Raw genomic sequence first — 26047 nt, forward strand, 5'->3', positions numbered from 1 at the left:
AACTGCATACATTTTGGGAGGAACCATAATAAATGCTTTTAGCACAGATTATAAAATGTCCAAAAGCTATAGTCCTGGTCAGTTAAGCTGCCTTTAAGGAGAGTCTATGCAGACTGTTTTGCTGAGTGGGTTTTGCACCTTGAAGGCCTACAGCTAAGCTACTCAGGAAAATAAAGGAAAGCTGAATACTGCCTTTAGTCTCTAATTTATTATTATTTTTGGTATGTATCTTTTGCTTTAATTTTTTTTTAACATCTTTATTGGGGTATAATTGCTTTACAATGGTGTGTTAGTTTCTGCTTTATAACAAAGTGAATCAGTTATACATATACATATGTTCCCATATGTCTTCCCTCTTGCGTCTCCCTCCCTCCCACCCTCCCTATCCCACCCCTCCAGGCTGTCAGAAAGCACCCAGCCAATATCCCTGTGCCATGCGGCTGCTTCCCACTAGCTATCTACCTTACTACGTTTGTTAGTGTGTATATGTCCATGACTCTCTCTCGCCCTGTCACAGCTCACTCTTCCCCCTCCCCATAACCTCAAGTCCGTTCTCTAGTAGGTCTGCGTCTTTATTCCTGCCTTACCCCTAGGTTCTTCATGACATTTTTTTTTTCTTAAATTCCATATATATGTGTTAGCATACGGTATTTGTCTTTTTCTTTCTGACTTGCTTCACTCTGTATGACAGACTCTAGGTCTATCCACCTCATTACAAATAGCTCAATTTCGTTTCTTTTTATGGCTGAGTAATATTCCATTGTATATATGTGCCACATCTTCTTTATCCATTCATCCGATGATGGGCACTTAGGTTGTTTCCATCTCCGGGCTATTGTAAATAGAGCTGCAATGAACATTTTGGTACATGACTCTTTTTGAATTTTGGTTTTCTCAGGATATATGCCCAGTAGTGGGATTGCTGGGTCATATGGTAGTTCTATTTGTAGTTTTTTAAGGAACCTCCATACTGTTCTCCATAGTGGCCGAACCAATTCACATTCCCACCAGCAGTGCAAGAGTGTTCCCTTTCCTCCACACCCTCTCCAGCATTTATTGTTTCTAGATTTTTTGATGATGGCCATTCTGACTGGTGTGAGATGATATCTCATTGTAGTTTTGATTTGCATTTCTCTAATGATTAATGATGTTGAGCATTCTTTCATGTGTTTGTTGGCAGTCTGTATATCTTCTTTGGAGAAATGTCTATTTAGGTCTTCTGCCCATCTTTGGATTGGGTTGTCTGTTTTTTTGTTATTGAGCTGCATGAGCTGCTTGTAAATTTTGGAGATTAATCCTTTGTCGGTTGCTTCATTTGCAAATATTTTCTCCCATTCTGAGGGTTGTCTTTTGGTCTTGTTTATGGTTTCCTTTGCTGTGCAAAAGCTTTGAAGTTTCATTAGGTCCCATTTGTTTATTTTTGTTTTTATTTCCATTACTCTAGCAGGTGGGTCAGAAAGGATCTTGCTGTGATTTATGTCATAGAGTGTTCTGCCTATGTTTTCCTCTAAGAGTTTGATAGTTTCTGGCCTTACATTTAGGTCTTTAATCCATTTTGAGCTTATTTTTTTGTATGTGTGTATGGTGTGTATGGTGTTAGGGAGTGATCTAATCTCATACTTTTACATGTACCTGTCCAGTTTTCCCAGCACCACTTATTGAAGAGGCTGTCCTTTCTCCACTGTACATTCCTGCCACCTTTATCAAAGATAAGGTGTCCATATGTGCGTGGGTTTATCTCTGGGCTTTCTATCCTGTTCGATTGATCTATATTTCTGTTTTTGTGCCAGTACCATACTGTCTTGATTACTGTAGCTTTGTAGTATAGTCTGAAGTCAGGGAGCCTGATTCCTCCAGCTCCTTTTTTTGTTCTCAAGATTGCTTTGGCTATTCGGGGTCTTTTGTGTTTCCATACAAATTGCGAAATTTTTTGTTCTAGTTCTGTGAAAAATGCCAGTGGTAGTTTGATAGGGATTGCATTGAATCTATAGATTGCTTTGGGTAGTAGAGTCATTTTCACAATGTTGATTCTTCCAATCCAAGAACATGGTATATCTCTCCATCTATTTGTATCATCTTTAATTTCTTTCATCAGTGTCTTATAATTTTCTGCATACAGATCTTTTGTCTCCTTAGGTAGGTTTATTCCTAGATATTTTATTCTTTTTGTTGCAATGGTAAATGGGAGTGTTTTCTTGATTTCACTTTCACATTTTTCATCATTAGTATATAGGAATGCCAGAGATTTCTGTGTATTAATTTGTATCCTGCCACTTTGCCAAATTCATTGATTAGCTCTAGTAGTTTTCTGGTAGCATCTTTAGGATCCTGTATGTATAGGATCATGTCATCTGCAAACGGTGACAGCTTTACTTCTTCTTTTCCGATTTGGATTCCTTCTATTTCCTTTTCTTCTCTGATTGCTGTGGCTAAAACTTCCAAAACTGTGTTGAATAAGAGTGGTGAGAGTGGGCAACCTTGTCTTGTTCCTGATCTTAGTGGAAATGCTTTCAGTTTTTCACCATTGAGGATGATGTTTGCTGTGGGCTTGTCATATATGGCCTTTATTATGTTGAGGAAAGTTCCCTCTATGCCTACTTTCTGCAGGGTTTTTATCATAAATGGGTGTTGAATTTTGTCAAAAGCTTCTCTGCATCTATTGAGAATGATCAAATGGTTTTTCTCGTTCAATTTGTTAATATGGTTTATCACATTGATAGATTTGCGTATATTTAAGAATCCTTGCATTCCTGGAATAAACCCCACTTGATCATGGTGTATGATCCGTTTAATGTGCTGTTGGATTCTGTTTGCTAGTATTTTGTTGAGGATTTTTGCATCTATGTTCATCAGTGATATTGGCCTGTAGTTTCCTTTTTTGTGACATCCTTGTCTGGTTTTGGTATCAAGGTGATGGTGGCCTCGTAGAAGGAATTTGGGAGTGTTCCTCCCTCTGCTATATTTTGGAAGAGTTTGAGAAGGATAGGTGTTAGCTCTTCTCTAAATGTTTGATAGAATTCGCCTGTGAAGCCATCTGGTCCTGGGCTTTTGTTTGTTGGAAGATTTTTAATCACAGTTTCAATTTCAGTGCTTGTGATTGGTCTGTTCATATTTTCTATTTCATCCTGATTCAGTCTTGGCAGGTTGTGCATTTCTAAGAATTTGTCCATTTCTTCAGATTGTCCATTTTATTGGCATAGAGTTGCTTGTAGTAATCTCTCATGATCTTTTTTATTTCTGCAGTGTCCGTTGTTACCTCTCCTTTTTCATTTCAAATTCTATTGATTTGAGTCTTCTCCCTTTTTTCCTTGATGAGTCTGGCTAGTGGTTTATCTATTTTGTTTATCTTCTCAAAGAACCAGCTTTTAGTTTTATTGATCTTTGCTATTGTTTCCTTCATTTCTTTTTCATTTATTTCTGATCTGATGTTTATGATTTCTTTCCTTGTGCTAGCTTTGGGGTTTTTTTGTTCTTCTTTCTCTAATTGCTTGAGGTGCAAGGTTAGGTTGTTTATTCGAGATGTTTCCTGCTTCTTAAGGTGGGCTTGTATTGCTATAAACTTCCCCCTTAGAACTGCTTTTGCTGCATCCCATAGGTTTTGGGTCATTGTGTCTCCATTGTCATTTGTTTGTAGATATTTTTAAATTTCCTCTTTGATTTCTTCAGTGATCACTTCATTATTAAGTAGTGTATTGTTTAGCCTCCATGTGTTTGTATTTTTTACAGATCTTTTCCTGTAATTGATATCTAGTCTCATGGCGTTGTGGTCAGAAAAGATATTTGATACAATTTCAATTTTCTTAAATTTACCAAGGCTTGATTTGTGACCCAAGATATGATCTATCCTGGAGAATGTTCCATGAGCACTTGAGAAAAACGTGTATGCTGTTGTTTTTGGATGGAGTGTCCTATAAATATCAATTAAGTCCATCTTGTTTAATGTATCATTTGAAGCTTGTGTTTCCTTATTTATTTTCATTTTGAATGATCTGTCCATGGGTGAAAATGGGGTGTTTGAGTTCCCTACTATGAATGTGTTACTGTCGATTTCCCCTTTTATGGCTGTTAGTATTTGCCTTATGTATTGAGGTGCTCCTATGTTGGGTGCATAAATATTTACAATTGTTATATCTTCTTCTTGGATCAATCCCTTGATCATTATGTAGTGTCCTTCTTTGTCTCTTTTAATAGTCCTTATTTTAAAGTCTATTTTGTCTGATATGAGAATTGCTACTCCAGCTTTCTTTTGGTTTCCATTTGCATGGAATATCTTTTTCCATCCCCTTACTTTCAGTCTGTATGTGTCTCTATGTCTGAAGTGGGTCTCTTGTAGACAGCATATATAAGGGTCTTCTTTTTGTATGCATTCAGCCAATCTGTGTCTTTTGGTGGGAGCATTTAGTCCATTTACATTTAAGGTACATAACGATATGTATGTTCCTGTTCCCATTTTCTAAATTGTTTTGGGTTCGTTATTATAGGTCTTTTCCTTCTCTTGTGTTTCTTGTCTAGAGAAGTTCCTTTAGCATTTGTTGTAAAGCTGGTTTGGTGGTGCTGAACTCTCTCAGCTTTTCCTTGTCTGTAAAGGTTTTAATTTCTCCATCAAATCTGAATGAGATCCTTGCTGGCTAGAGTAGTCTTGGCTGCAGGTTTTTCTCCTTCAACACTTTCAGTATGTCCTGCCACTCCCTTCTGGCTTGTAGGGTTTCTGCTGAGAGATCAGCTGTTAACCTTATGGGGATTCCCTTATGTGTTATTTGTTGTTTTTCCCTTGCTGCTTTTAATATGCTTTCTTTGTATTTAATTTTTGACAGTTTGATTAATATGTGTCTTGGCGTATTTCTCCTTGGATTTATCCTGTATGGGACTCTCTGTGCTTCCTGGACTTGATTAACTATTTCCTTTCCCATATTAGGGAAGTTTTCAACTATAATCTCTTCAAATATTTTCTCAGTCCCTTTCTTTTTCTCTTCTTCTTCTGGAACCCCTATAATTTGAATGTTGGTGCATTTAATGTTGTCCCAGAGGTCTCTGAGACTGTCCTCAGTTCTTTTCATTCTTTTTTCTTTATTCTGCTCTGCAGTAGTTATTTCCACTATTTTATCTTCCAGGTCACTTATCCGTTCTTCTGTCTCAGTTATTCTGCTATTGATCCCATCTAGAGGACTTTTAATTTCATTTATTATGTTGTTCATTGTTGCTTGTTTCATCTTTATTTCTTCTAGGTCCTTGTTAACTGTTTCTTGCATTTTGTCCATTCTATTTCCAAGATTTCAGATCATCCTTACTATCATTATTCTGAATTCTTTTTCAGGTAGACTGCCTATTTCCTCTTCATTTGTTAGGTCTGGTGCATTTTTATCTTGCTCCTTTATCTGCTGTGTGTTTTTCTGTCTTCTCATTTTGCTTATCTTACTGTGTTTGGGGTCTCCTTTTTGCAGACTGCAGGTTTGTAGTTCCCGCTGTTTTTGATGTCTGTCTCCAGTGGCTAGGTTGGTTCAGTGGGTTATGTAGGCTTCCTGGTGGAGGGGACTAGTGCCTGTGTTGTGGTGGATGAGGCTGGATCTTGTCTCTCTAGTGGGCAGGTTCACATCTGGTGGTGTGTTTTGGGGTGTCTGTGGCCTTATTATGATTTTAGGCAGCCTCTCTGCTAATCGGTGGGGTTGTGTTCCTGTTTTGCTAGTTGTTTGGCATAGGTTGTCCAGCACTGTGGCTTGCTGGTCGTTGAGTGAAGCTGGGTGCTGGTGTTAAGATGGAGGTCTCTGGGAGATTTTCGCCGTTTGATATTATGTGGAGCTGGGAGATCTCTTGTTGACTGGTGTCCTGAAGTTGGCTCTCCTACCTCAGAGGCAGAGCCCTGACTCCTGGCTGGAGCACCAAGAGCCTTTCATCCACACGGCTCAGAATAAAAGGGAAAAAAAGTAGAGAGAATTAGTAGAAGTATGAGGAAAGAAAGAAGGAAAGGAGGGAAGGAAGGAAGGAAGGAAGGAAGGAAGGAAGAAAGAAAGAAAGAAAGAAAGAAGGAAAAAGGCAAGAAGGAAAGAAAGGGAGGGAAGGAGGAAGGAAGGAAGGAGGGAAAGAAGGAAAAAAGAAAGAAAGAAGATACAGTAAAAATAAAATAAAGTATAATAAAGTTATTGAATTAAAAAATTCTTATTTAGAAAAAAAAAAAAGGGACGGATAGAACCTTAGGACAAATGTTGGAAGCAAAGCCATACAGACAAAATCTTACACAGACTCATACACATACACCCTCACTAAAAGAGGTAAAGGGGGAAAAATCATAAATCTTGCTGTCAGAGACCAGCTCCTCAATTTGGGATGATTCGTTGTCTAAAGGAGGGAAGGAAGGAAGGAAAGAAAGAAAGAAAGAATGAAGGTAAAGTATAATAACGTTATTAAAATTAATTATTAAGAAAAAATTTTTTAAAAAAACCATGGACGGGTAGAACCCTAGGACAAATGGTGGAAGCAAGACTATACAGACAAGATCTCACACAGAAGCATACACATACACACTCACAAAAAGAGGAAAAGGGAAAAAAATCATAGATCTTGCTCCCAAAGTCCACCTCCTCAATTTGGGATGATTGGTTGTCTATTCAGGTATTCCACAGATGCAGGGTATATCAAGTTGATTGTGGAGCTTTAATCAGCTGCTTCTGAGGCTGCTGGGAGAGATTTCCCTTTCTCTTCTTTGTTCTCACAGCTCACCGGGGCTCAGCTTTGGATTTGGCCCTGCCTCTGCGTGTAGGTCACTGGAGGGCTTCTGTTTTTTGCTCAGACAGGACGGGGTTAAAGGAGCTGCTGATTGGGGGCTCTGGCGCACTCAGGCCGGCGGGGAGGGAGGGGCATGGAGTGCGGGGCGGGCCTGCGGCGGCAAAGGCCGGCGTGACTTTGCACCAGCCTGAGGCCCGCCGTGTGTTCTCCCGGGGAAGTTGTCCCTGGATCCCGGGAACCTGGCAGTGGCGGGCTGCACAGGCTCCGCGGAAGAGGGGTGTGGAGAGTGACCTGTGCTCGCACACAAGCCCCTTGGTGGCGGCAGCAGCAGCCTTAGCGTCTCCCGCCCATCTCTGGGGTCCGCGCTTTTAGCCGCGGCTCGCGCCCGTCTCTGGGGTTCGCGCTTTTAGCCGCGGCTCGCGCCCGTCTCTGGAGTTCCTTTAAGCAGCGTTCTTAAACCCCTCTCCTCACGCGCCAGGAAACACAGAGGGAAGAAAAAGTCTCTTGCCTCTTCGGCAGGTGCAGACTTTTCCCCCGGACTCCCTCCCGGCTAGCTGTGGTGCACTAACCCCTTCAGGCTATGTTCAAGCCACCAACCCCAGTCCTCTCCCTGCGCTCTGTCCGAAACCGAAACCCGAGCCTCAGAGTCTCAGCTCGCAGCCCCGCCTGCCCCGGTGGGTGAGCAGACGAGCCTCTTGGGCTGGTGAGTGCCGGTCGGCACCGATCCTCTGTGCGGGAATCTCCCCGCTTTGCCCTCCGCACCCGTTGCTGTGCTCTCCTCCAAGGCTTCGAAGCTCCCCCCTCCGCCTCCCGCAGTCTCCGCCCGCTAAGGGGCTTCCTAGTGTGTGGAAACCTTTCCTCCTTCACAGCTCCCTCCCACTGGTGCAGGTGCTGTCCCTATTCTTTTGTGTCTGTTTTTTCTTTTTTTTCTTTTGCCCTACCCAGGTACGTGGGGAGTTTCTTGCCTTTTGGGAGGTCTGAGGTCTTCTGCCAGCGTTCAGTAGGTGTTCTGTAGGAGTTGTTCCACGTGTAGATGTATTTCTGGTGTATCTGTGGGGAGGAAGGTGATCTCCGCGTCTTACTCTTCTGCCATCTTCAAGGTCCCCCCCCCCCCTTGCTTTAATATTTTAAGTGAACTTTATTTTGTAGGACAGTTTTAGATGTACAGAAAAGTTGCAAAGTTAATACAGAGAGTTCCCATATACGCTGTGCCCAGGTTCCCCTATTATTAACATTGTACATTGATATGGGACATTTGTTCAATTAATGAACTCATACTGATGCATTGTTATTAACTCAAGTCCATGGTTTATTCAGAATTCGTTAGTTTTTACCTAATTACTTCTTCTTTTCCAAGATCCCCTGCGGATACCACACCACATTTGGCTGTCATATCCTTTGGTTCCTTTTGGTTGTGACAGTTTGTCAGACTTTCCTTATTTTAATGACCTTGATAGTTTTTAGGAGTCCTGGTCAAGTATTTTGTAGGATGCTCCTCTACTGGAATTTGATGTTTTTTCTGATTAGATTGGTATTACGGGGTTTTGTAAGAAAGACAATACAGGTAAAGTGCCTGTTTCATCACATCCTATCAAAAGTGCATTCTCTCAATATGATTTATCACTGTTGATGATTCCTTTTGTCATCTGTCTGAGGTAGTAATGTCAGGCAGCTCCATTGTGGTGTTACTCTTTCTTCCCCATCCCTTTCTACAAAGTTCTCTTTAGAAGGAAGCAACCACGTGTAGTCCACACTTAAGGACTGGGGAGTTATGCTCACCCTTTGTGAAGGTAGAGTATCCACATAAGTTATTTGGAATTCTACTGCAGAGAATTTGTCTCTTCTTCAATTATTGAGTGGAATGCTCTTCCCTTAGGGGAGATCAGGCTCTGGTGAGGTCTCTTTTCACTAAAAAGTCGACAGTTATAATGCAGAACATTGTGCGTGCATTTCAAAATGGTTACTTTCTCATCAGAGACATGAGACAATTTTTTATTTTTTTTCATTCTTTTTTTGTGAGCATCTGGTGTGGTCCTGGAGGAGGTTAAACTCAAGAAAGTGTGAGAACACTCCCTAAGACTATAGCCCTGAGATAATTTTTACTTTCCCTCTAGTCCACATGCAGATTCCAAAAACGTATTAAATTACCACTTAAGTATTCCTACCAGTTTATGGTTGTGGAAGATTCTTCTGTAGGTAAGCTTGTTACTGACCAGGGTTCTTGGCCTCCCTTGCTCGCTCCCTGAGGGGGGAGGGGAAGGGGCGAGCTGTTTCTTTATATGGGGTGAGGGTAGGGGCGGGTCCAGGGGTCAGGCCAAAGGGATGGCTTAGGTGGTGTGCCCACCCCCTTGGTGGTGCTGTGTGCAGGGCGCATGCGCAGTACCCTGCTTTTGCTCCGGGCATCTCAGAAGTGGCAGTTGGGTTTTTGTATCTTGTCATTCATAATTTGCCTCAACTGCACATGTATGTAGATATTTTATTTTTATTATTTTTTTTGTGGTACACGGGCCTCTCACTGTTGTGGCCTCTCCCGTTGCGGAGCACAGGCTCCGGACGCGCAGGCTCAGCGGCCATGGCTCACGGGCCCAGCCGCTCCGCGGCATGTGGGATCCTCCCAGACCGGGGCACGAATCCGCGTCCCCTGCATCGGCAGGCGGACTCTCAACCACTGCGCCACCAGGGAAGCCCCGATAAGTGAGTTTTATTGCCATTATCCCCTAGTTAGCGGGACTCGTAAGGCGGACAGAGTCCATAGGAGGAGCTTTTCTGTGGTGGAGTGTTTCCCTTAAACCCAGCAGGGACAAAGGAGCTGCTTCCCTGGTGGGGGTGTCTGAGCAAACAGGCAGAATGCAAGCAAGGGTACAATAGCAAGAATGGCACATAGGAGTCCAACCCGCCGCATCCTCTTATCTGTCGATGGTTCCTGTCTTTTGAATAGGTCTCTCAGATTTTCCACCGGCTCACAGGTGTACTGTTCTGTTGTACCTGCGGGGGTAAAAGCTTTAGTGTGGGCAGATGTACCCAAGTAGATATCCCTTGCAGTTTGACAACGGGGAGTGAGGGGCGGCTAAAATTACTTTATAGGGGCCTTTCTATTTTGGCAATAGTTTTTTGGGAGACCCCTCTTTCCAGGTTTTAAGAACTTGGTCCCCGGGGTTTATTTGTGAAGGAACGGCCCCTTCCACTTAGTGGGAGCTGGCTGTGCCTTGCTGGCATAGTCCTGGATTGCTTTCTGAACGTGTTCTAGATTAATAATAATATACCTCAGGGTCTGACTCACTTCCTCATCCAGTAGAATGTCAGTAGTAAGAAAAGGCCTCCCATAGGTCATTTCAAATGGGCTGAGCCTCAGATTATAACTGGGGGCTACACGGACCCTGAGGAGTCCAATAGGAAGCAGGTGGGTCCAGGGTTCACGAGTCTCTGGCAGAGCTTTGCTCAGGTTTTCTTTAAAGTATGGTTCATTTTCTCTACCTTCCCTGAAGACTGGGGGTGCCAAGAGGTATGTAGCTTGTAGTCTATCCCTAGGGCCATTGTGAGTCCCTGTGTGATTCTGGCTATAAAAGAGGGCCCGTTATCGCTCTGGAGGGACTTTGGAAGTCCCAACCGAGGAATTATTTCTTGTAAAAGGGACTTACAGACTTCAGTAGCCTTTTCAGATTGAGTGGAGAAGGCTGCATCCCATCCCGTGAAAGTATCAATGAACACAAGAAAATATTTATATCCTGACAACAGGGGCATTTGGGTGAAATCTAACTGCCAGTTCTCCCCCCAGGTATGTCCCTCAGCATTGAACTGGCCTGAGTAACAAAGGGGGGATTGGATGGGCCTGTGGTTTATTACGGACACATAAGCACAGGCAAATGTTACTTGTTTTACTGTTCTTTTAATCCCCTTCCCTGAAAAAGCCTTTTGCATCAAGTCCCACAGTGCAACTCTCCCATAGTGGGTGGCATCATGTAAGCTCTTAGTGAGTTACCATTGTTGGGCCTCAGGGGTTAGAACCTTATTCTCCTTTTTATACCAGCCTGTGCTTCCTTTCTCATAGCCCCATTTCTCAGCATTTTCTTGTTCCTGTGGGGAATACTGGGGAAGGCTAGGGAGTTCGGGGGTGGGGGGCAATCACTAGGGCCATAACTTGCTCAGGCTCTTGCAGTAGAGCTGCCTGTGTTGCAATTCAGTCAGCTTTGCTTGGCTCACGAAAGGTCCATCCCTCTGATGGCCCCTACAGTGATCACTGCCACCTGGGTCGGGAGCTGCACTGCTTCTAAGGAGCCAGAATTAAATCTTTAGGAGAGAGTTTCTAGCGGTTAACATTCCTCTTTCTTTCCAAATGGCAGCCTGAGCACGCAGTACATGGAACCTGTATGTCCAGGGTGGCAGGGCCTTGGCTTCTGTGACTTCACCGAGACTGCCTATGGCATACCCTGCCTTTCGGGTTCCCATTTCTATAAAACTGCTCCCATCAGTAAACCATTCAACCTCAGGGCTGTCAAGAGGCTCATCTAGAAGATCAGACCTGCTGGAGTAAGTCTGTTCTATGGTCTCTATATACGAACACACTAAGTCTCCACTCTCAACCACTGGGTGCAGAGTTGCCGGGTTCAGGGTTTGACACACCTTTAAAGGTAATGTCGGGGGTGTCCATTAGGAGGGCCTGATATCTTGTTAACCTTCCTCCAGTCAACCAATGATGTCCTGTGACTTCCAGTACAAACTGTACCTAATGAGGGGTTAATACATCTAGGTGTTGTCTCAGGGTGAGCTTGGAAGCCTCACTGACCAACAGGGCTGTGACAGCTACTGCCCGCAGGCAGCTTGGCCGTCACAGGGCCACTGAATCCAGTTGTTTTGAAAAGTAAGCCATTGGTCTCTGATCCAGTCCCAGCTTTTGGGTCCGGACTCCTAGTGCTATCCCTGACCTCTCATGAATGTACAGGGCAAAGGGCTGGTGCTCTACTCAATGCAGTCTTTAGAATCTCAGAGGCCTGCTGGTGGTCCCTATTCCATTGAAGGGGCTCCCTTTCTTCTCACTTTAGAACCTCCTGTAGGGGTTTTGCTATAAGGCCATAATTTGGAACTCAGATATGACAGACACCAGCCATCCTGAGAAAGCCTCCAAGCTGCCTCTTTGTGGTTGGAGATGGTAGTGCACTAATTACTGTTTTTCCATCTATGGCCAGGGCTCTTTCCCCTGGGGTCAAAACAAATCCTAAATACTAAACCTGTTGCTGTGAGATCAGAGCCTTGGTTGGAGACACTTTATATCCCCTTTTTGCCAGAAAATTTAGGACCCTAGCAGTATATTGATCTGAATCTTGTTTGGTCTCACTACTTATCAATAAATCATCAACATATTGTAGCAGAGTTCCCTTCTCAAGGCTCAGTTCCCTTGCTAACACATTTCCAAAAAGATGGGGGCTGTCCCTAAAACCCTGCGGAAGCACTGTCCAGGTATATTGGGTAGCCTCCAGGGTGTCAGGGTCCCTCCATTCAAAGGCAAAAAGGTATTGAGAGTCTGGATGTAGGAGAATACAGAAAAATGCTTCTTTGAGGTCCAAAACAGAGAAATGCTGAGCATTTCCCAATACTTGGGCGAGGAGGGTGTATGGGTTTGGCACCATTGGGTGAATAGGGATGACTGCCTCATTCACTGCTCGCAAGTCTTGCACAAACTGATGCTCCCTGTTAGGCTTCTGAACAGGGAGGATCAGGGTGTTGCAAGGGGATCAGCAGGGCCTAATGTGTCCGTGTTTTAGGAATTTGGTGAGCGGTGATTGGATCCCCATCAGGGCTTCAGGCTTTAAAAGATATTGTCTCTTTCAGGGTCCTTTCCCTAGGCCTTAATCATATTTTCATTGGGAAAACATGTTTTGCCCTTCTTGGAATCAAGGTATCCCAAACTGCAGGATCTACTTGTTCTCTAATTTCTTGGGGGGAGGTCTTGGGGAATCTTTTGATGACCAGCACATGGGTCATCTGGGGCTACTAATAGATGCACATTCTTTATTTGAATTTTCTACCTCATTGGACTACGAATATACTAGCTCCTAATTTATTTAGCAAACCTCTTCAAGGAAGGGGTCAGGGCATTGTGGCGTATACGAAAAGGAGTAATGATAACGGACCCGACTCTGCAGGCAAGGGGAGACGTAAATCGCCTTACCTTCGGCTGTCCATCAACTCCCGTCACGGTACAGTCACGGTTGGGGAGGGGGCCGGCCTAGTCACAACAGAGGAGGTGGCTCCAGTGTCTACAGGGAATTCAGTTCTCCTACCCGCCACGTCAAGGGTGACCTGAGGCTCTGCTGGAGTGATGAGGATGGAACGAATAGGATCTGGAGCCAGGCAGGCACTCGCCCCATCAGACGGTGTGTGGGAATCTCTCATCCGAGAGATTCACAAGGAACTGGGGTTGGGGCCGCCCCTCTGGCGTGCCACAGGAGGGCGCTCAGGACATTCCCCCTTCCAGTGCCCCTCCTTCCAACAAAAGGCACACTGGTTTGTGCCCGGGCGGCTTCTTGGTGGTCTGTCCAGCCTTTGCAGCCTTTTAGGGTCCCCTCGAGGTGGTGGGTGGATCAGAGGGGCCAAAAACTGCGTTTTCTTTATCAGCCTCTTATCCTTATTGGCCTTTTCTGTTAAGTCTTGATTGCTATAGACCTTGAAGGCCTCCTCTACCAAGGTTGACCATGGGGTTTGCGGCCCAGCCTCAAGCTTTTGTTACTTTCTCCTGATATCAGGAGAGGCCTGGGTGATAAAATGCATGGCCAACAGTGTCCTCCCTTCTGCAGACTCAGGGTCTAAATCGGTGTACTTCCTGAATGGCTCTGTCACCTGCCTCAGGAAGACTGCCAGGTTTTCATCTTTTTTCCTGTGTAACCTCTGGGATCTTATCACTTACAGGCTTCACCATATACCTTTCATTCCTTCTGATAGATGAGTAATATAATGTCTCATCCTAGCCTGGCCTACACGATCTTCATTGTACCAGTGTGGGTCACGTTCTGGGATTGCGTCCCCCCCGGCCTGATAAATTTGGCGGTGTGGATAGGTGACCAGTAGGCCATCTGTGTGCTCCCTGGCCTTTCTCGGTATACGCTCCTTTTCATCTGGGGTGCAACTGGGTCAGAATAACCATGATGTCCTGCCAGGTAAGAGAGAATGTTAACCCCAGCCTGATGAATTTGTCAGGTTCAGGTTGTCAGGGTTCTCTGAGAACCTGCCAAACCTCTCCTTACAGATTCCTAAGTCCCCCATCGAGAAGGGGACATGTACTCTAGTAATCCCTCCATTCCCATTAGCTACTTCCCAGAGGGGGTAAAGGCCTTGTAGGGCAAAAGTGGTGGCTAACTTTGAACCTCATCGGAGCCCCATTGGAGGAAACGCGAGGGGCTCCGATTTTTGAGTTTCTGACTTGACAGGGAAAGGTGGGGGTCTGGGAGTTGAAGAAGACGGTGAAGGGGAAGAAGAAAGGGGGGGACTGAGAAGGAGGCTTAGTACCCCGATGGCTAGTCGGCAGTTGGAAGAAGGGGTCTGTGAGAACGCCTGGCTCTGAATCTTTTGGGGGCAACACAGGAAGAGAGGAATCCCTCAGTCTGGAGCCTACACATACGGGACCTCTCCCCATTTTTAAGACTGCTTGCAAAATAGGTCCAGTTGTAAAATGGTGTTAAATTTAAGGGATCCATTCCGTGGCCACTTCTCCTGGTCACCCAAGGTATACGGGAACCGGGCCGTGTTGCAAAAGAAAATCAGCTTAGTTCTTTACTGTCTCCAATTGTTAAGACTGCAACCCAGAGGAGAATCTCTGGGGATTCCCTGGGCATCTCCCATGCTTACATATAAATCTGGAAGCTAACAACCAGAGATCCTGGGGGCCGGATGGAGTCGAGGTCTAGTGTAACGACAAAGGGGGTCACAGAATTCCCTCCCCAGAGTGAGTGACACAGACAAGGGGTCTCCAGGATGAAGGGGATGGGAGTATAGGTAATGAGGACCAAGGGAAAGGACAGGAGAGGAGGGACAGAAAAGACTGAAAAAAAAGAGACAGGAAGAGATTGCCTTTTCAGCCTGCCCCCCGAGGGTGTCTATTCAGGCACCAGCCTGTGCACTTCCAGAAAGGGCCAGTGAAGGAGGGAGCACCCTGTCCACTGCCCACCAGGTGATCAAGCCCCGAAACCAGCCAGTTGTACATCGTCTGCAGGTCGCCAGCCCACAGGCGGGACTCTCATCCACACATACACCGGTATATAGAAATCTGCCCCTTCAGCCTGTTCCCAATGAGACATCTCTTGGCAGAGGAAAAGACAGGTGAGAATATTGGGAGGATCGGACGTCCAGCCACTACATGATAGGAGGATTGAACCTCTGTCACTCTCATGTATCTCCCATCAGGGAAGGCCCACTGGACCCAGGTCTGCTTGGTGTGAGGCGAGCCTCTCCCACCTCTGCTTGTGACCTGTCAAGGTGAGCTGTTGCCGGCCAAAGGGAGCAGGTCTCACAGGCTGAGAACAGTGATGCTGTAGCTGCCCGACGTCCACTGTCTCGGGAGGATAAGACAGAGAAGTAGGAGAGGACAGAGAAAGAAGTAGAGAGATTTCAGGAGAGGGAAAGGGAAAGTGTTGAGGGAAAAAGGGCAAAGGGGAGGGGGAAAGCGTCGTCGCCTGAATGAGGGTACTGAGGCCCTCAGGGGCCAGGAAGGCAGACTTACCAAACGTGGTGACGCTGAACCAAGAGGTTCAGGTGGCCACCTGTCACCCACTGGGAAGCTGCATTCGGTGGTCGGTGGTCCCGGAGGTGCCCAGATCCCCACCCGGGAATGGGAGAATATCCTGGCAGAGTCACAACAAAGCATGTTACTGATTCTTGGCCTCCTTAATCAACAGAAATTGATAAGAGGCCAGATGAGAAATTCAGGCAAGGCTTTACTGGGACTCAGTGCTGCAGCAGGAGGGAGTGAGAACAAGTAACAGTTTCCCTTGCTCGCTCCCTGAGCTGGGGCGAGCTGGTTCCTTGTATGGAGTGAAGGTAGGGGCGGGTCCAGGGGTCGGCTTAGGTGGTCTGCCCACCCCCTTGGTGATGCTGTGTGCAGGGCGCATGTGCAGTACCCTGCTTTTGCTCTGGGCATCTCAGAAGGGACAGTTGGGTTTTTGGTGTTTTGTATCTTGTCGTTCATAATTTGCCCCAACTGAGCATGCACGTGGTTATTGTTAGTCCTGAATAGATTCTTTGTATTCTGTTGCTGGAGGAGGCGTTTGTCCAGGTGCAGGCACCGCAGCAAAGGCTCCCAGGTCCCAGGCTGTCTCAAGGTGATCCTGGCTGATTCTCTGTATTCACTTGTCTTTCCAGGTTTTAGAGGGGTGGTTTGCCCTGCAACCTCAATTTGGATGTAAGAATAGCCATTGATTTTGTTTGTTCAGCTTTTCTCTTATTTTAAGGACAGGAATGATGATTTCTAAGCTCTTTATTTGTCAGATCTGAAAACTGGAATCTATGTCTAAATTCATTTGAACCAATATGTATGGGATATTAGTTTGAAGGATTGCCAAATTATTAGGTTTTTTTGTGTTCCCACTTGTCTCAACTAACCTTGGATTGGGGTACCAGCAGTTTAAACCTGCATCTCAGATTAAATGTAGCCACTGAAATGAAAACGATTCTCAAAAAGGCTATGAGAGAAAAATCCAAAATAATAAATTTTGGAGACAAATTTGTGGTAATGGGCCACAATAATACCAGTGAAAGCAACTGCATAGTATAATAATAATCTAAGCATTTGAAAGAAAAGAGTTAGAACATTATATCTATTATGAATGCCATGAATCAAAGCAGAGGCTCTGAACCAATGGCCCCAAGGCTGAACTAGGCTTTTTGTTTGTTTGTTTTGGTTTTTTTGCGGTACGCGGGCCTCTCATTGCTGTGGCCTCTCCCGTTGCGGAGCACAGGCTCCAGACGCGCAGGCTCAGTGGCCATGGCTCACGGGCCTAGCCGCTCCATGGCATGTGGGATCTTCCCGGATTGGGGCACGAGCCCGTGTCCCCTGCATCGGCAGGCGGACTCTCAACCACCGCGCCACCAGGGAAGCCCTGAACTAGGCTTTTTGACATACATTGTTTTTGAAAAAGGAACGGGCTGCTGACTTTTAATGATTTGGCAATTTCTCTAGAAAATGGGTGTGGGTGAGCTAGAAACACTGGCCAATGTCGCCCACTGATAGCCCTCTGCAGAAGTAGCACAGAAGTTACCCCCTCCAATTTGCTACAGATGTCTCCAGATAATCTTGCCTGTGTCTATAGCTGAGGCTTCCAACCATCTGAGTTTGTCTTCTCAAGCAATTTATCAAAAAATTCCAGTAGATCTTTTATAGAACCTGGAAGTCTAGAAACAGAAATTCAGGATGTTGTTTACATTTCAATAACAAGTTGATTCAATTCACTTTTTCCATGGATGATTTATGATAAACAATTAGTCAACAAAGGAGTACATGTGAAGGTATTTCCATCATTTTTTGGATCTTTGTAACTTGGGGCTGTTGAAAACAACCACCTTTTCCAAATTATCTCCATGTCTTCTTTTTGTTCCATGTCAACTCACTCCATTTTGCAAGAAGCCTAAATAGCTTCTGTTAAGTCCATTTTGTAGAATTCATATTCTGATTCAAGATGTGGTCATTACTAACACTATGTGGTTTGTTTTGGAAGTACTTAAAAAGAAAACAATTTAGTTAGAGATTTTGAACTTAAAGTTACATAACCTTGACAATTTTCCTAGTCTCCATAGCCCATACCCACCAATATACTTTTTCCCAAGGATAACAACTAGTTAATAGTTTACTTTTGTTTCCCATCTGCATCCCGTGTGGTTGCGTGCACACACACACACGCACACAAACACATGCACAAACATTTATGTATATGTACATACAAAATCTATACATATATATATACACACATACAAAGCTAAATGTGTTTGTATATACACACATACATACACTTATATATACATCTGTTTACTGCATTTTCCTTCTTTGCACATGTGGATTCATATTATGCATACTTTTCATACTTTGATTTTATTCAATGGCTGTATAATATTCATTGGTGGCCATTTCTGTTGTTTCCAGTTGCTTCTCTTCTGTGTTTGCTTTCTCTTTTGTTATTAAAAATTGTACCACTGACATACTTTGCTGATTATATCATTTCCAACTTTTACAATTAATGATGGAAATCCCTAGAGGTAGTCATCTACATCAAAGAGTACCAGTACTCTGCATCAGAGTACCTATATTTAATATTTTGCAACACATTGCCAATGTGTACCCCCAACAAATTAGCACCAACTCTATTTTCCTTGAATCTTTGCCTTTACTAAGTACTCCTGAAATTTAACGTTCTCTATGCTGATTTTCATCTCTACAATGAGTTCAGGTATATACTTTTTTGTATGTATTCTGCATATCTATCTTTGTTTTTCTGTGAAATTCTTGTTCGTATATTACATGTGAATATCTGGATTTCAAAATCTAATTTGGTTATTAGCCTTCAAAAAATGTCATCTCTCAGCATAGTTTTCATTGGAGTTTCTAGAAAAGAAACTTGCTAATCCTTGTTGCTTGTTCAAGTGCCAAGTGTCCAGGGAGTGTTAAACTTGACAACTGCTGCCTGATTGAGATGCCATGTGATATTTCTCTGATTGAGATGCCATGTGCTATTTCTCTGGGAGCAAAGTTTTTCTCAATATGCCATAGCTATAGGGTTTTCTTTAGACCCCTGCCTTGTGATATCTCATGGTCAAAGGTGAAACCAAGGGTTAATAACTATAAAGAGTAAACTGTTCACACGCTTCTCTTATTAGACATGGTAATTACCTGGTATCAGGCTGAAAGAGAGAACAGTGGAGAGTAGTGGGCAGATAATCTAAATCAAAGCCTTCCATAAATCTGAGACTTGTGAAGTTCAATCAGTTAGCATTTATTGAATCCCTATTGTTAGTAGTCCATCTACTAATTAATTTTTTTTGTAAAATGTGCATTGAATTAAAAATTCCTTGTATTAACTTATATAATATTGTATATCAACTATACTCCAATAAAAAAAATATGTGTGATTTTGGCTCTCAGGCATAGTGTGCCATGGGTAAAGACTGAAACGAAAAGCTAGACTTAGGATTCTAACGTGAAGAACCCTGTTGAATGGACCTTATCTAATCACAAAGAGTTCTGGGGGCAAGAGGGGAGAGCATATTCAGTGTGTGAGAAATGGGATGAAAATGGTGTTTTTGTCATTCTCCTGATCAGGTGCCCAGTGGAAAAGTTACTGGTAAGTTCCAGTAACTTTTTGATACCCAGCTGTAGTGTCAGAGGCCCTGCTCTCATAACTTCTCCTCCAGCTCAACTCTGTGCATGTGATTTCCCACAGTATTCAAAGGCGGAAAGGCATCCCGTGACTGCATTGGAGAAAATGATGGAGTCAAGTTTTGCCGGCCCCCAGTCATTCCCAGAGGTCCCTTCTCCCAACAGAGGAAGCCAATCTGTCAAACACCACAGGTACAGGTAGCTAATCATGGTGGGAATGGGCGTGTTGACACAATGTATAACACTGGACAACACATGCCGAGGAATGACAACATTATTCAGGAGAGATGATCGTTCTTGCTTCTCCTGTAGTTCCCCATGCAGTGGATGCTCAAGCAGCTCCTGGCAGGCAAAGCAAAGATACCAGCAGGCAGCAGTGCCCCTAGAGGAAGCCTAAAGGTACTATTAACAGCACCCATCAAGTCTGCAGACCCAGACCAGTGAATGAAACTATTGCAATCTGAAAAACTATTAAAAACATGATTTTTCCTAGCCTGCCTTATCAGTCTGCAAATGTAATGACTAATTCTTCCCTAGGCAGCTGACAGGACATGCTCCAGGTCTTCCAACATGGTTCTCACACAAAGAAAACTTTCCAGGGGGAAGAAGCCTGGCAAAGCTTCTCCTTTGGTTTATTAGATCTTCCATTATCAATGTTAGATCTTCCATTATCAATGGAGTGGGACTTTTAGATCTTCCATTATCAATGGAGTGGGACTTTTTTTTTTAACAAGCTGACTGTAAAAATTGGCTCTTTGGGGGAGAAAGCCAAAAATAAAGTTATCTTCTAGAAGTTTTACAGCATTCTGAGGCTGAGCAAATTCTTCAGCATCTTCTAGTCACATGCTGTGTTTATACATAGGAATCTGGAACTCCAAAAATTGAAAGTTTTGTTCTAAAGTGCCAACATTTGATACTTGCTACGACGGACATTATGTTTATGTGCATCCAAAAGTATTGATATGTCGTCAGTCTTTGTGGAAGCCGTCCAAAGATTTAAGCTTCCTTTTCTTAGTAAGAGGTACAGTATTTTAAAAATTCTTAATTATGGAGATTAAAAGTTTTTTAAATGGAAAAGGTAAAAAATAACAATTGTTCCCAGCAATGGAAGGTAAATGTTGTTGATCCTTGGTTTTCATAGATGTAGGCAATATTTTGAAAACCACCGTGAGAGAAGTTTGCGTTATTCAAGGAAACTAACTTCTCCCTCACCTTTCAGGGAGTCCCTAAAAAAGATTTTCTTGATGCTGGCCACATTTACTATGAGGTTCTCATGTCACTCTTGATACTAATCATTAGTACTTGATGGTGATTTTTATTCTTAATCTACATGGGTAGAGACTGAGGTACCAAGGGTTTGCTAAGTTAAAAAAAGGTTTCAACACAGGATGAAATATGTTTGGCTACTGGATAATTGCTTTTGTTATTAACTACAATTTTTGGTTTCTATCAATTGGGGCATTTACAAATATTTCCCTGCGAAAAGATTACTTCAGTTAACTGGACCTAGTGGGCGTTCTTCAATTACGGAATTAAGTACAAAATTATTGGCCTTATAGAAGATGTTTTTTTTCCAAAAGAGCATTCTCCTCTGCTGACTGTAATACACGTTAAAGTGGTATTCCATTCAGTCAAGTAAAATAATTAAGTATAATATTAAGTACTATATTGTCGTACATGTTTTAAAGTTGATATGATAAGCAATTATAGCTTCTAATGTATTTGACCTGCAAATACCCTACCCTACTTTTGTCTGATGATATACCTCCTCCTAAACTTGGTTTCTAGGAATCACTCACAGATCAAATAAGGAAGTCTCTAAGAGACCTTCTTTTTTATTTGGTTCAATGACATTGCAGTATTTGTTGGCATACATTGTGTCCTGATAGATAGGCAAGGGTTGATTTATAAAGTGCTTTTAGAACTTTGTAAATTATAGTTCAATATATCATAGCTTTTGTTTTGTAAAACATGCAGTAGACTTAAACGTTTTCGTGATTGATAACCTAGTCACTGATTTATACATCTTGCAAACTGCTGTGTAACTTCCTGAATGCCATTGGGTTAGAAAGCTTGAACAGTTGATTGATCAATAGGTATAGAACTGTTTTTTAAGATGGGTTACTAGCTCATACTGGTAGACTTTTATGAATAATTCATTTCTTTTGTGCACTGCAAATATGACTCATTTGGATAACTCATTTATGAAACAAAGCTGTTAATTCAAAGCCATTGTTTCTCATGTTTAGTCCAAAAAAAAAACCCTCTTTCTTTTTAAAGAAGAAATCTATTACGTCATGTTATACTTATTACATTATATTTTGGCAATATAACTCATTTATAGACAGTACGTGTAGGTTTTTTAAGGTGAAATAAGTCCAGGGTTTTCAGTGATTAGTATGAGCCTTTGAGTTGTCAGTTTGGGCAGAGGAATCAAGGGAATTTACTTTGTTGAGCAGCTACTAAGTGCCAGACTCCCTGCTAAGCACTTTACATACTTTTTTAATCCCCATAGCAATACTATGAAAATACCTAAACAAGTGCTAATACCTTTATTTGCATCTCTTCCACCCACCTCTAGGCTTTACCTTTTTCTGCCTTGCCTTGTACACTAAGAGGGCAGCAGGCTCACTTGCCTTTGGGCTTCTGTTGGTTTCTTGCGATGCACAGGCAAGCTATGGAAGGGGCAGAGGCCAGTGAGGTCCTAACACTTCTGCCCCCTCCCTCCCTGCCTGGTTATCTCAGCTACAGCCCTGTTTCTGGCACTAGCCAAGAGGTCCTCTTCTCACAAGCCCTTTCTCTCTTCAGTCAGGTAACTGCTCCTTCCCCCGTCCTTTCAGTTACAGGGATGGTAACAGCTTCCCATTGTTACCAGTCCTTATGTACAGTAGTATCCTGTATTTTTTTTTTCTCAAACAGTGAACACACTTTTGTAAATAGCAAAATCTTCCCAAATGACCCAATATAGAGTGCCATCTATTTCCCCCCAGGACTCTGACTGATACAAGTACTTTCCCCAGTATCATACAGACCTGATGCAGCTAATTCTAGCATCCAAGCCTGAGTACCCTGTGGACTCCACAATTGCCATTGGATGGTATAGATAGAAGCTGGAAAGGAGGGAAACAAATTAGTTATTATAGAGCTCCTTAAACTCGTTGGCTTAGTGACCTAACTAGAGGTCCCTTGTTGTTAGGCATGTTAGGACTCAATACACTCAACCCAGAAATATGATGATGAAGAATGAAGTTGTAATAACGTTGCCAGGTATGATCTGGTGTTTGCACAAACTCAGGAAGTTAATGTTGGGCTTGACGAATGTGAAGTTATAAAGTGTGATCATTTCGCCTTGCCCAAACCAGGAAGGTGGCTACTAGCACTCATTTGTCGGGTTCTCAAATGCTGACCTGAAATAATATTTGAGAAGTTTTGTATTTATTAAGTGGAAATAACAGTAATGTTGGTGGGGGGAAAACTTACAGAACTCCAAATAATGTAGTAATGTGGGTAAAATTCATTTGGGGGACTGGTTCCTATAGAACTTTATTGAAATTTTGAAAATGTTTTTGCTGTTCCTGTGTGTGGCTTTATTGCTATTTTCAGAGCTAAATGAGTAGGAACGCAAAAATTCTAAGTTCCCTTATTGGCATCTCATGGAATGTCTGCACAGGAACAAAGTTCTCACAGTTCACATGGCAGTAGGGTAAATTCAGTGGGGTGGAGGGAGGAATGGATATGGAATAAGTAATGCGTCAAATTAGTAACTGATTTCTCTAAAGAGTCTAGTTCTTTGTCTGACGTGATCTGTGTAGGGATCTTACCTGAGGTATATCCCGTTTATGCCTTGCCCTTTGATGGCATCTGGCATGGTTATTTGGGTATTTGGATGTATGGGTCAAGAAAATGTAGATCAGATGTTTATTAAAAGCAAACTCAAAGGGTTATTATGGGATTATGTAAAATCATGTGTGTGAAACTTTTGAAAATTGCAAAGCACTATAGAATTTAAAGAATCTTTCAATTAAAAATGTTAAAGCAAACTCAAAAGAAACATAATTTAGGTTCTCAGGATTTACGAAAATTTGAGACAGTGAACTGCAAAAGTAACATATATATTAAGGAGAGAAAGGCAATTAAAATAAGGTTAGTTTATTCTACCACTAACAAACACAAGTGAAATTTTCCCCATAAAGCCCTTAAGGCTTCTTGGGTTTAGTTCTTGGCAGTGTTTAATAACAAGGCCATTTTTATTTCTACTAAAGGCACTTTTGTAGCTTGGATAATGAGGGAGGAGGGGAATCAGGAGCTGGAGAATTCCTCAAGTGCACCTCATTGGCTGGAAAGCTGGTGTTATTTTAGTCCATTGTGCTCCAGACTGGAAAGCCAGAAACACAGAACTGGAACTGCTTTTCTTCTCAGTCTCTCCAGAGAGAAAATGGATCCAGTAACCTGCGATCCCTCCTAACAGATATTAACAGATATACTACAGGCATGGATGGAGCCTGACCTAGAACTTTGAGGATCTAGGGTGGAAATGCAGTGCTTGAAAAGTTTCAGCAGCCACCTGTGAGGTTATTGCTGTGATCAATTTGTTTGTTGGTTTTCTTTCCACCAGCAGGACTCTCTCCTCTTGCTGCAGCCCAGGGCAAAGGAGTGGTATGCTCCATAGGAACGCCTTCAGAAGGACACCCCCCTCACCCCGAAGTAGGCTGGGCGGAATCGTGGGACCAGCATATCAGCAACTCGAGGAATCAAGGGTCCCAGACCAGGATACGATACCTTGCCAAGGGTAGGTTTTAAAAGCAATGGAATTTAGGGAGGGTGTTATGGATGATATAGTTTTAAATTGAGTTGTTATGTTCCTTGGGGTTTTATTCACTGATTTAATCATCATTTGGCTATTTATGCTTGCTTCCACCTTTGTTCCACAAAAGAATAACTTTAAAAAACAGATACAATGGAAATAGATATTAGAGAAATGGTAGACAGAAAAGATATATAGCATTAAGTGTATAGACATCTAGACACTATGTTACTATCGCAGTTGCTAAAATAACTGGGAATGTGTCTTTGATTTTAAAACACAGAGATTTCTTAGGACGACTAAAGTGTTCCTTCATCCTTAGGTTTGGAAAAAAACCAGTGCTTAATTCTCTAATCACTATTGTGGACAATACCGTAACAATAACCTATAACATATATAAAGCATCTGCTCCTTCGAGCATTCTTGAACGAGTCTCAGTCAGTGTTGACAGAGTATTGTTAGGACACAGCTAGCTGGACTCAGATCTCTAGTTTCATTCACGGTGCAGGGATGGAAAAATTGGCTTTGGACTCCATGGCTGTTGCTCATCCTTGCAGTGTAAAAAGTGTCCCTTCCTCTCAGTGGACACAGACCCTCACAGGGCCCATAGCATGGTGAGTGGAGTGTAGAATGCATTTTAGCCACCACTCACCTAACCGCCATAAGCTGTTCAACCAAGTATGGCAGCCCTTATCGAAACTGACTGAATTTCAAATCGCATCTTTGCCCCTTACTACTTGTATGAATTTGAGAAAGTTTTATCATCTGAGCTTACGTTTTTCTCGTCTATAAATTGAACAAAATAATACCAGCTTTCCTGAGGGTTGTTGGGCAGATTAAAAAGAAATTACATGTGTCAAGAGCTTGTACCTGACACATGGTAAACAGAGAAGGGGTACTTGTAGCTATTGTCACAGGAACCATTATTCTTATTAATTTCAAGAGCAGTGCAATCAGGCTTTACTCCAGAAATGCCAAGAATCCATTTTCTCACTCAGGCTAGGTTCTTGTTGCATCTAGTTTTCCTCTCTCTGAATCAGCCAGACTAGGTTTCTTTGCTGCTTTGGTCTGGGTGATTTTTCCACCCTGTCTGTAGCAAGTTAAAAGCCAAAGCAGGTTTGAGGTCTGTCCCAGACTCTTACCTTTGTCTTTTCTTCTGGATGATATGTATGCAACAATGCCATGTCTGACGAATCTCAGCAACAGATTTCTGTAGGAAGACTAGAAGATAGGAAATAAATAGGCTGTGTCCGGATTTTGTAATTTTGAAGCAATTCCAAATAGACTGTAAAATGTATTTGGTAAGATCTAAGTTGTCCAAAATGTATAATGCAAATCAAGAAGTAGTTTGCATTTCTCTTTGCCTTATATCTGGAAAAGGGGCTTGCACTTAGCCTATAATTAATCATGTTTCATAACTACTTTTCTTCTGAAATCACTAATAATATCTGTTACTTAGATTTCTTTTTTTTCCCCCCTCCTGGGGTGAACGTTGGAGTGAGAATGAGTGAGGTGAAATCAAGTTAGAGATTTTGTGAGTGGAGAGAGACCCAGCCCGTGCTGTCTTTCTTCTGTTGGGCACTCTTAAGGCTATTGTTTTGTTTTGGATCAATCATCATTGGGTTTGGAATATTCTCTCCAATTGGCTAGCCACCAGCCAATTGGCTAGTATTTTCCTATGTGATATGCACCTGACGTTGATAAACGGTGACTCCAAGTCACTGTGTGCTCAGCACAGTGAGTCTCAGGGAGCAATCTCATTCTTAATTCTTGACAACAGCTATTTCCCACTCCTGGGGGACTGACCGTCTCTCCGGACTGGAAATGGTAATAGAATTTCACAGCTAAAGGCCCTCTTCAAATCTGGCCCTAGCCTGGAGGGGGAGTGAATGAATTTACAACAGCCAACTGCTGCTTGTTTATCAAGCATGTGGGTGCTGTCTGCTACTTAGATTCCCGGTATAGATGATGTCTGTCCTTGACACTAACTTCAACCCAGCTTGAACCCAGTGCCTGACTTAGTGAAGCCTGAGGAGGGAGCCAGGTAGACAGGAACTTCTTCAAGAGCCTTTCCCCTGATCAGTGGATCGACAACAGCCATGGCAGTGGCTCACAGAACTGTGAACTGGGTTATGTCAGGCAAATCAAACTAATGGAACCATGTACTAGAC

General features: G+C 43.0%; 1 protein-coding gene across 7 annotated transcripts in view; it reads left to right on the forward strand.

The window, feature by feature from the left end:
- The window catches only part of NRG3 (neuregulin 3), a gene marked incomplete at both ends in the record, with an annotated part of 1059148 nt that overhangs the window by 1028818 nt on the left and 4283 nt on the right, over positions 1–26047 (forward strand). For 3 of the 7 annotated variants that reach the window (XM_082673008.1, XM_082673012.1, XM_082673014.1), the window contains 2 exons: positions 19137–19264; positions 23691–23861. In XM_082673008.1, coding sequence (XP_082529134.1) covers positions 19137–19264; positions 23691–23861 — 299 coding nt within the window. Of the gene's footprint in view, positions 1–19136; positions 19265–23687; positions 23862–26047 lie in introns of all 7 variants that reach the window. The other 4 variants (XM_082673011.1, XM_082673013.1, XM_082673009.1 and 1 more) reach the window with 2 other exon arrangements.

Source organism: Grampus griseus, assembly GCF_964374135.1.
Source record: "Grampus griseus genome assembly, chromosome: 16".
Taxonomy (NCBI): Eukaryota; Metazoa; Chordata; class Mammalia; order Artiodactyla; family Delphinidae; genus Grampus; species Grampus griseus.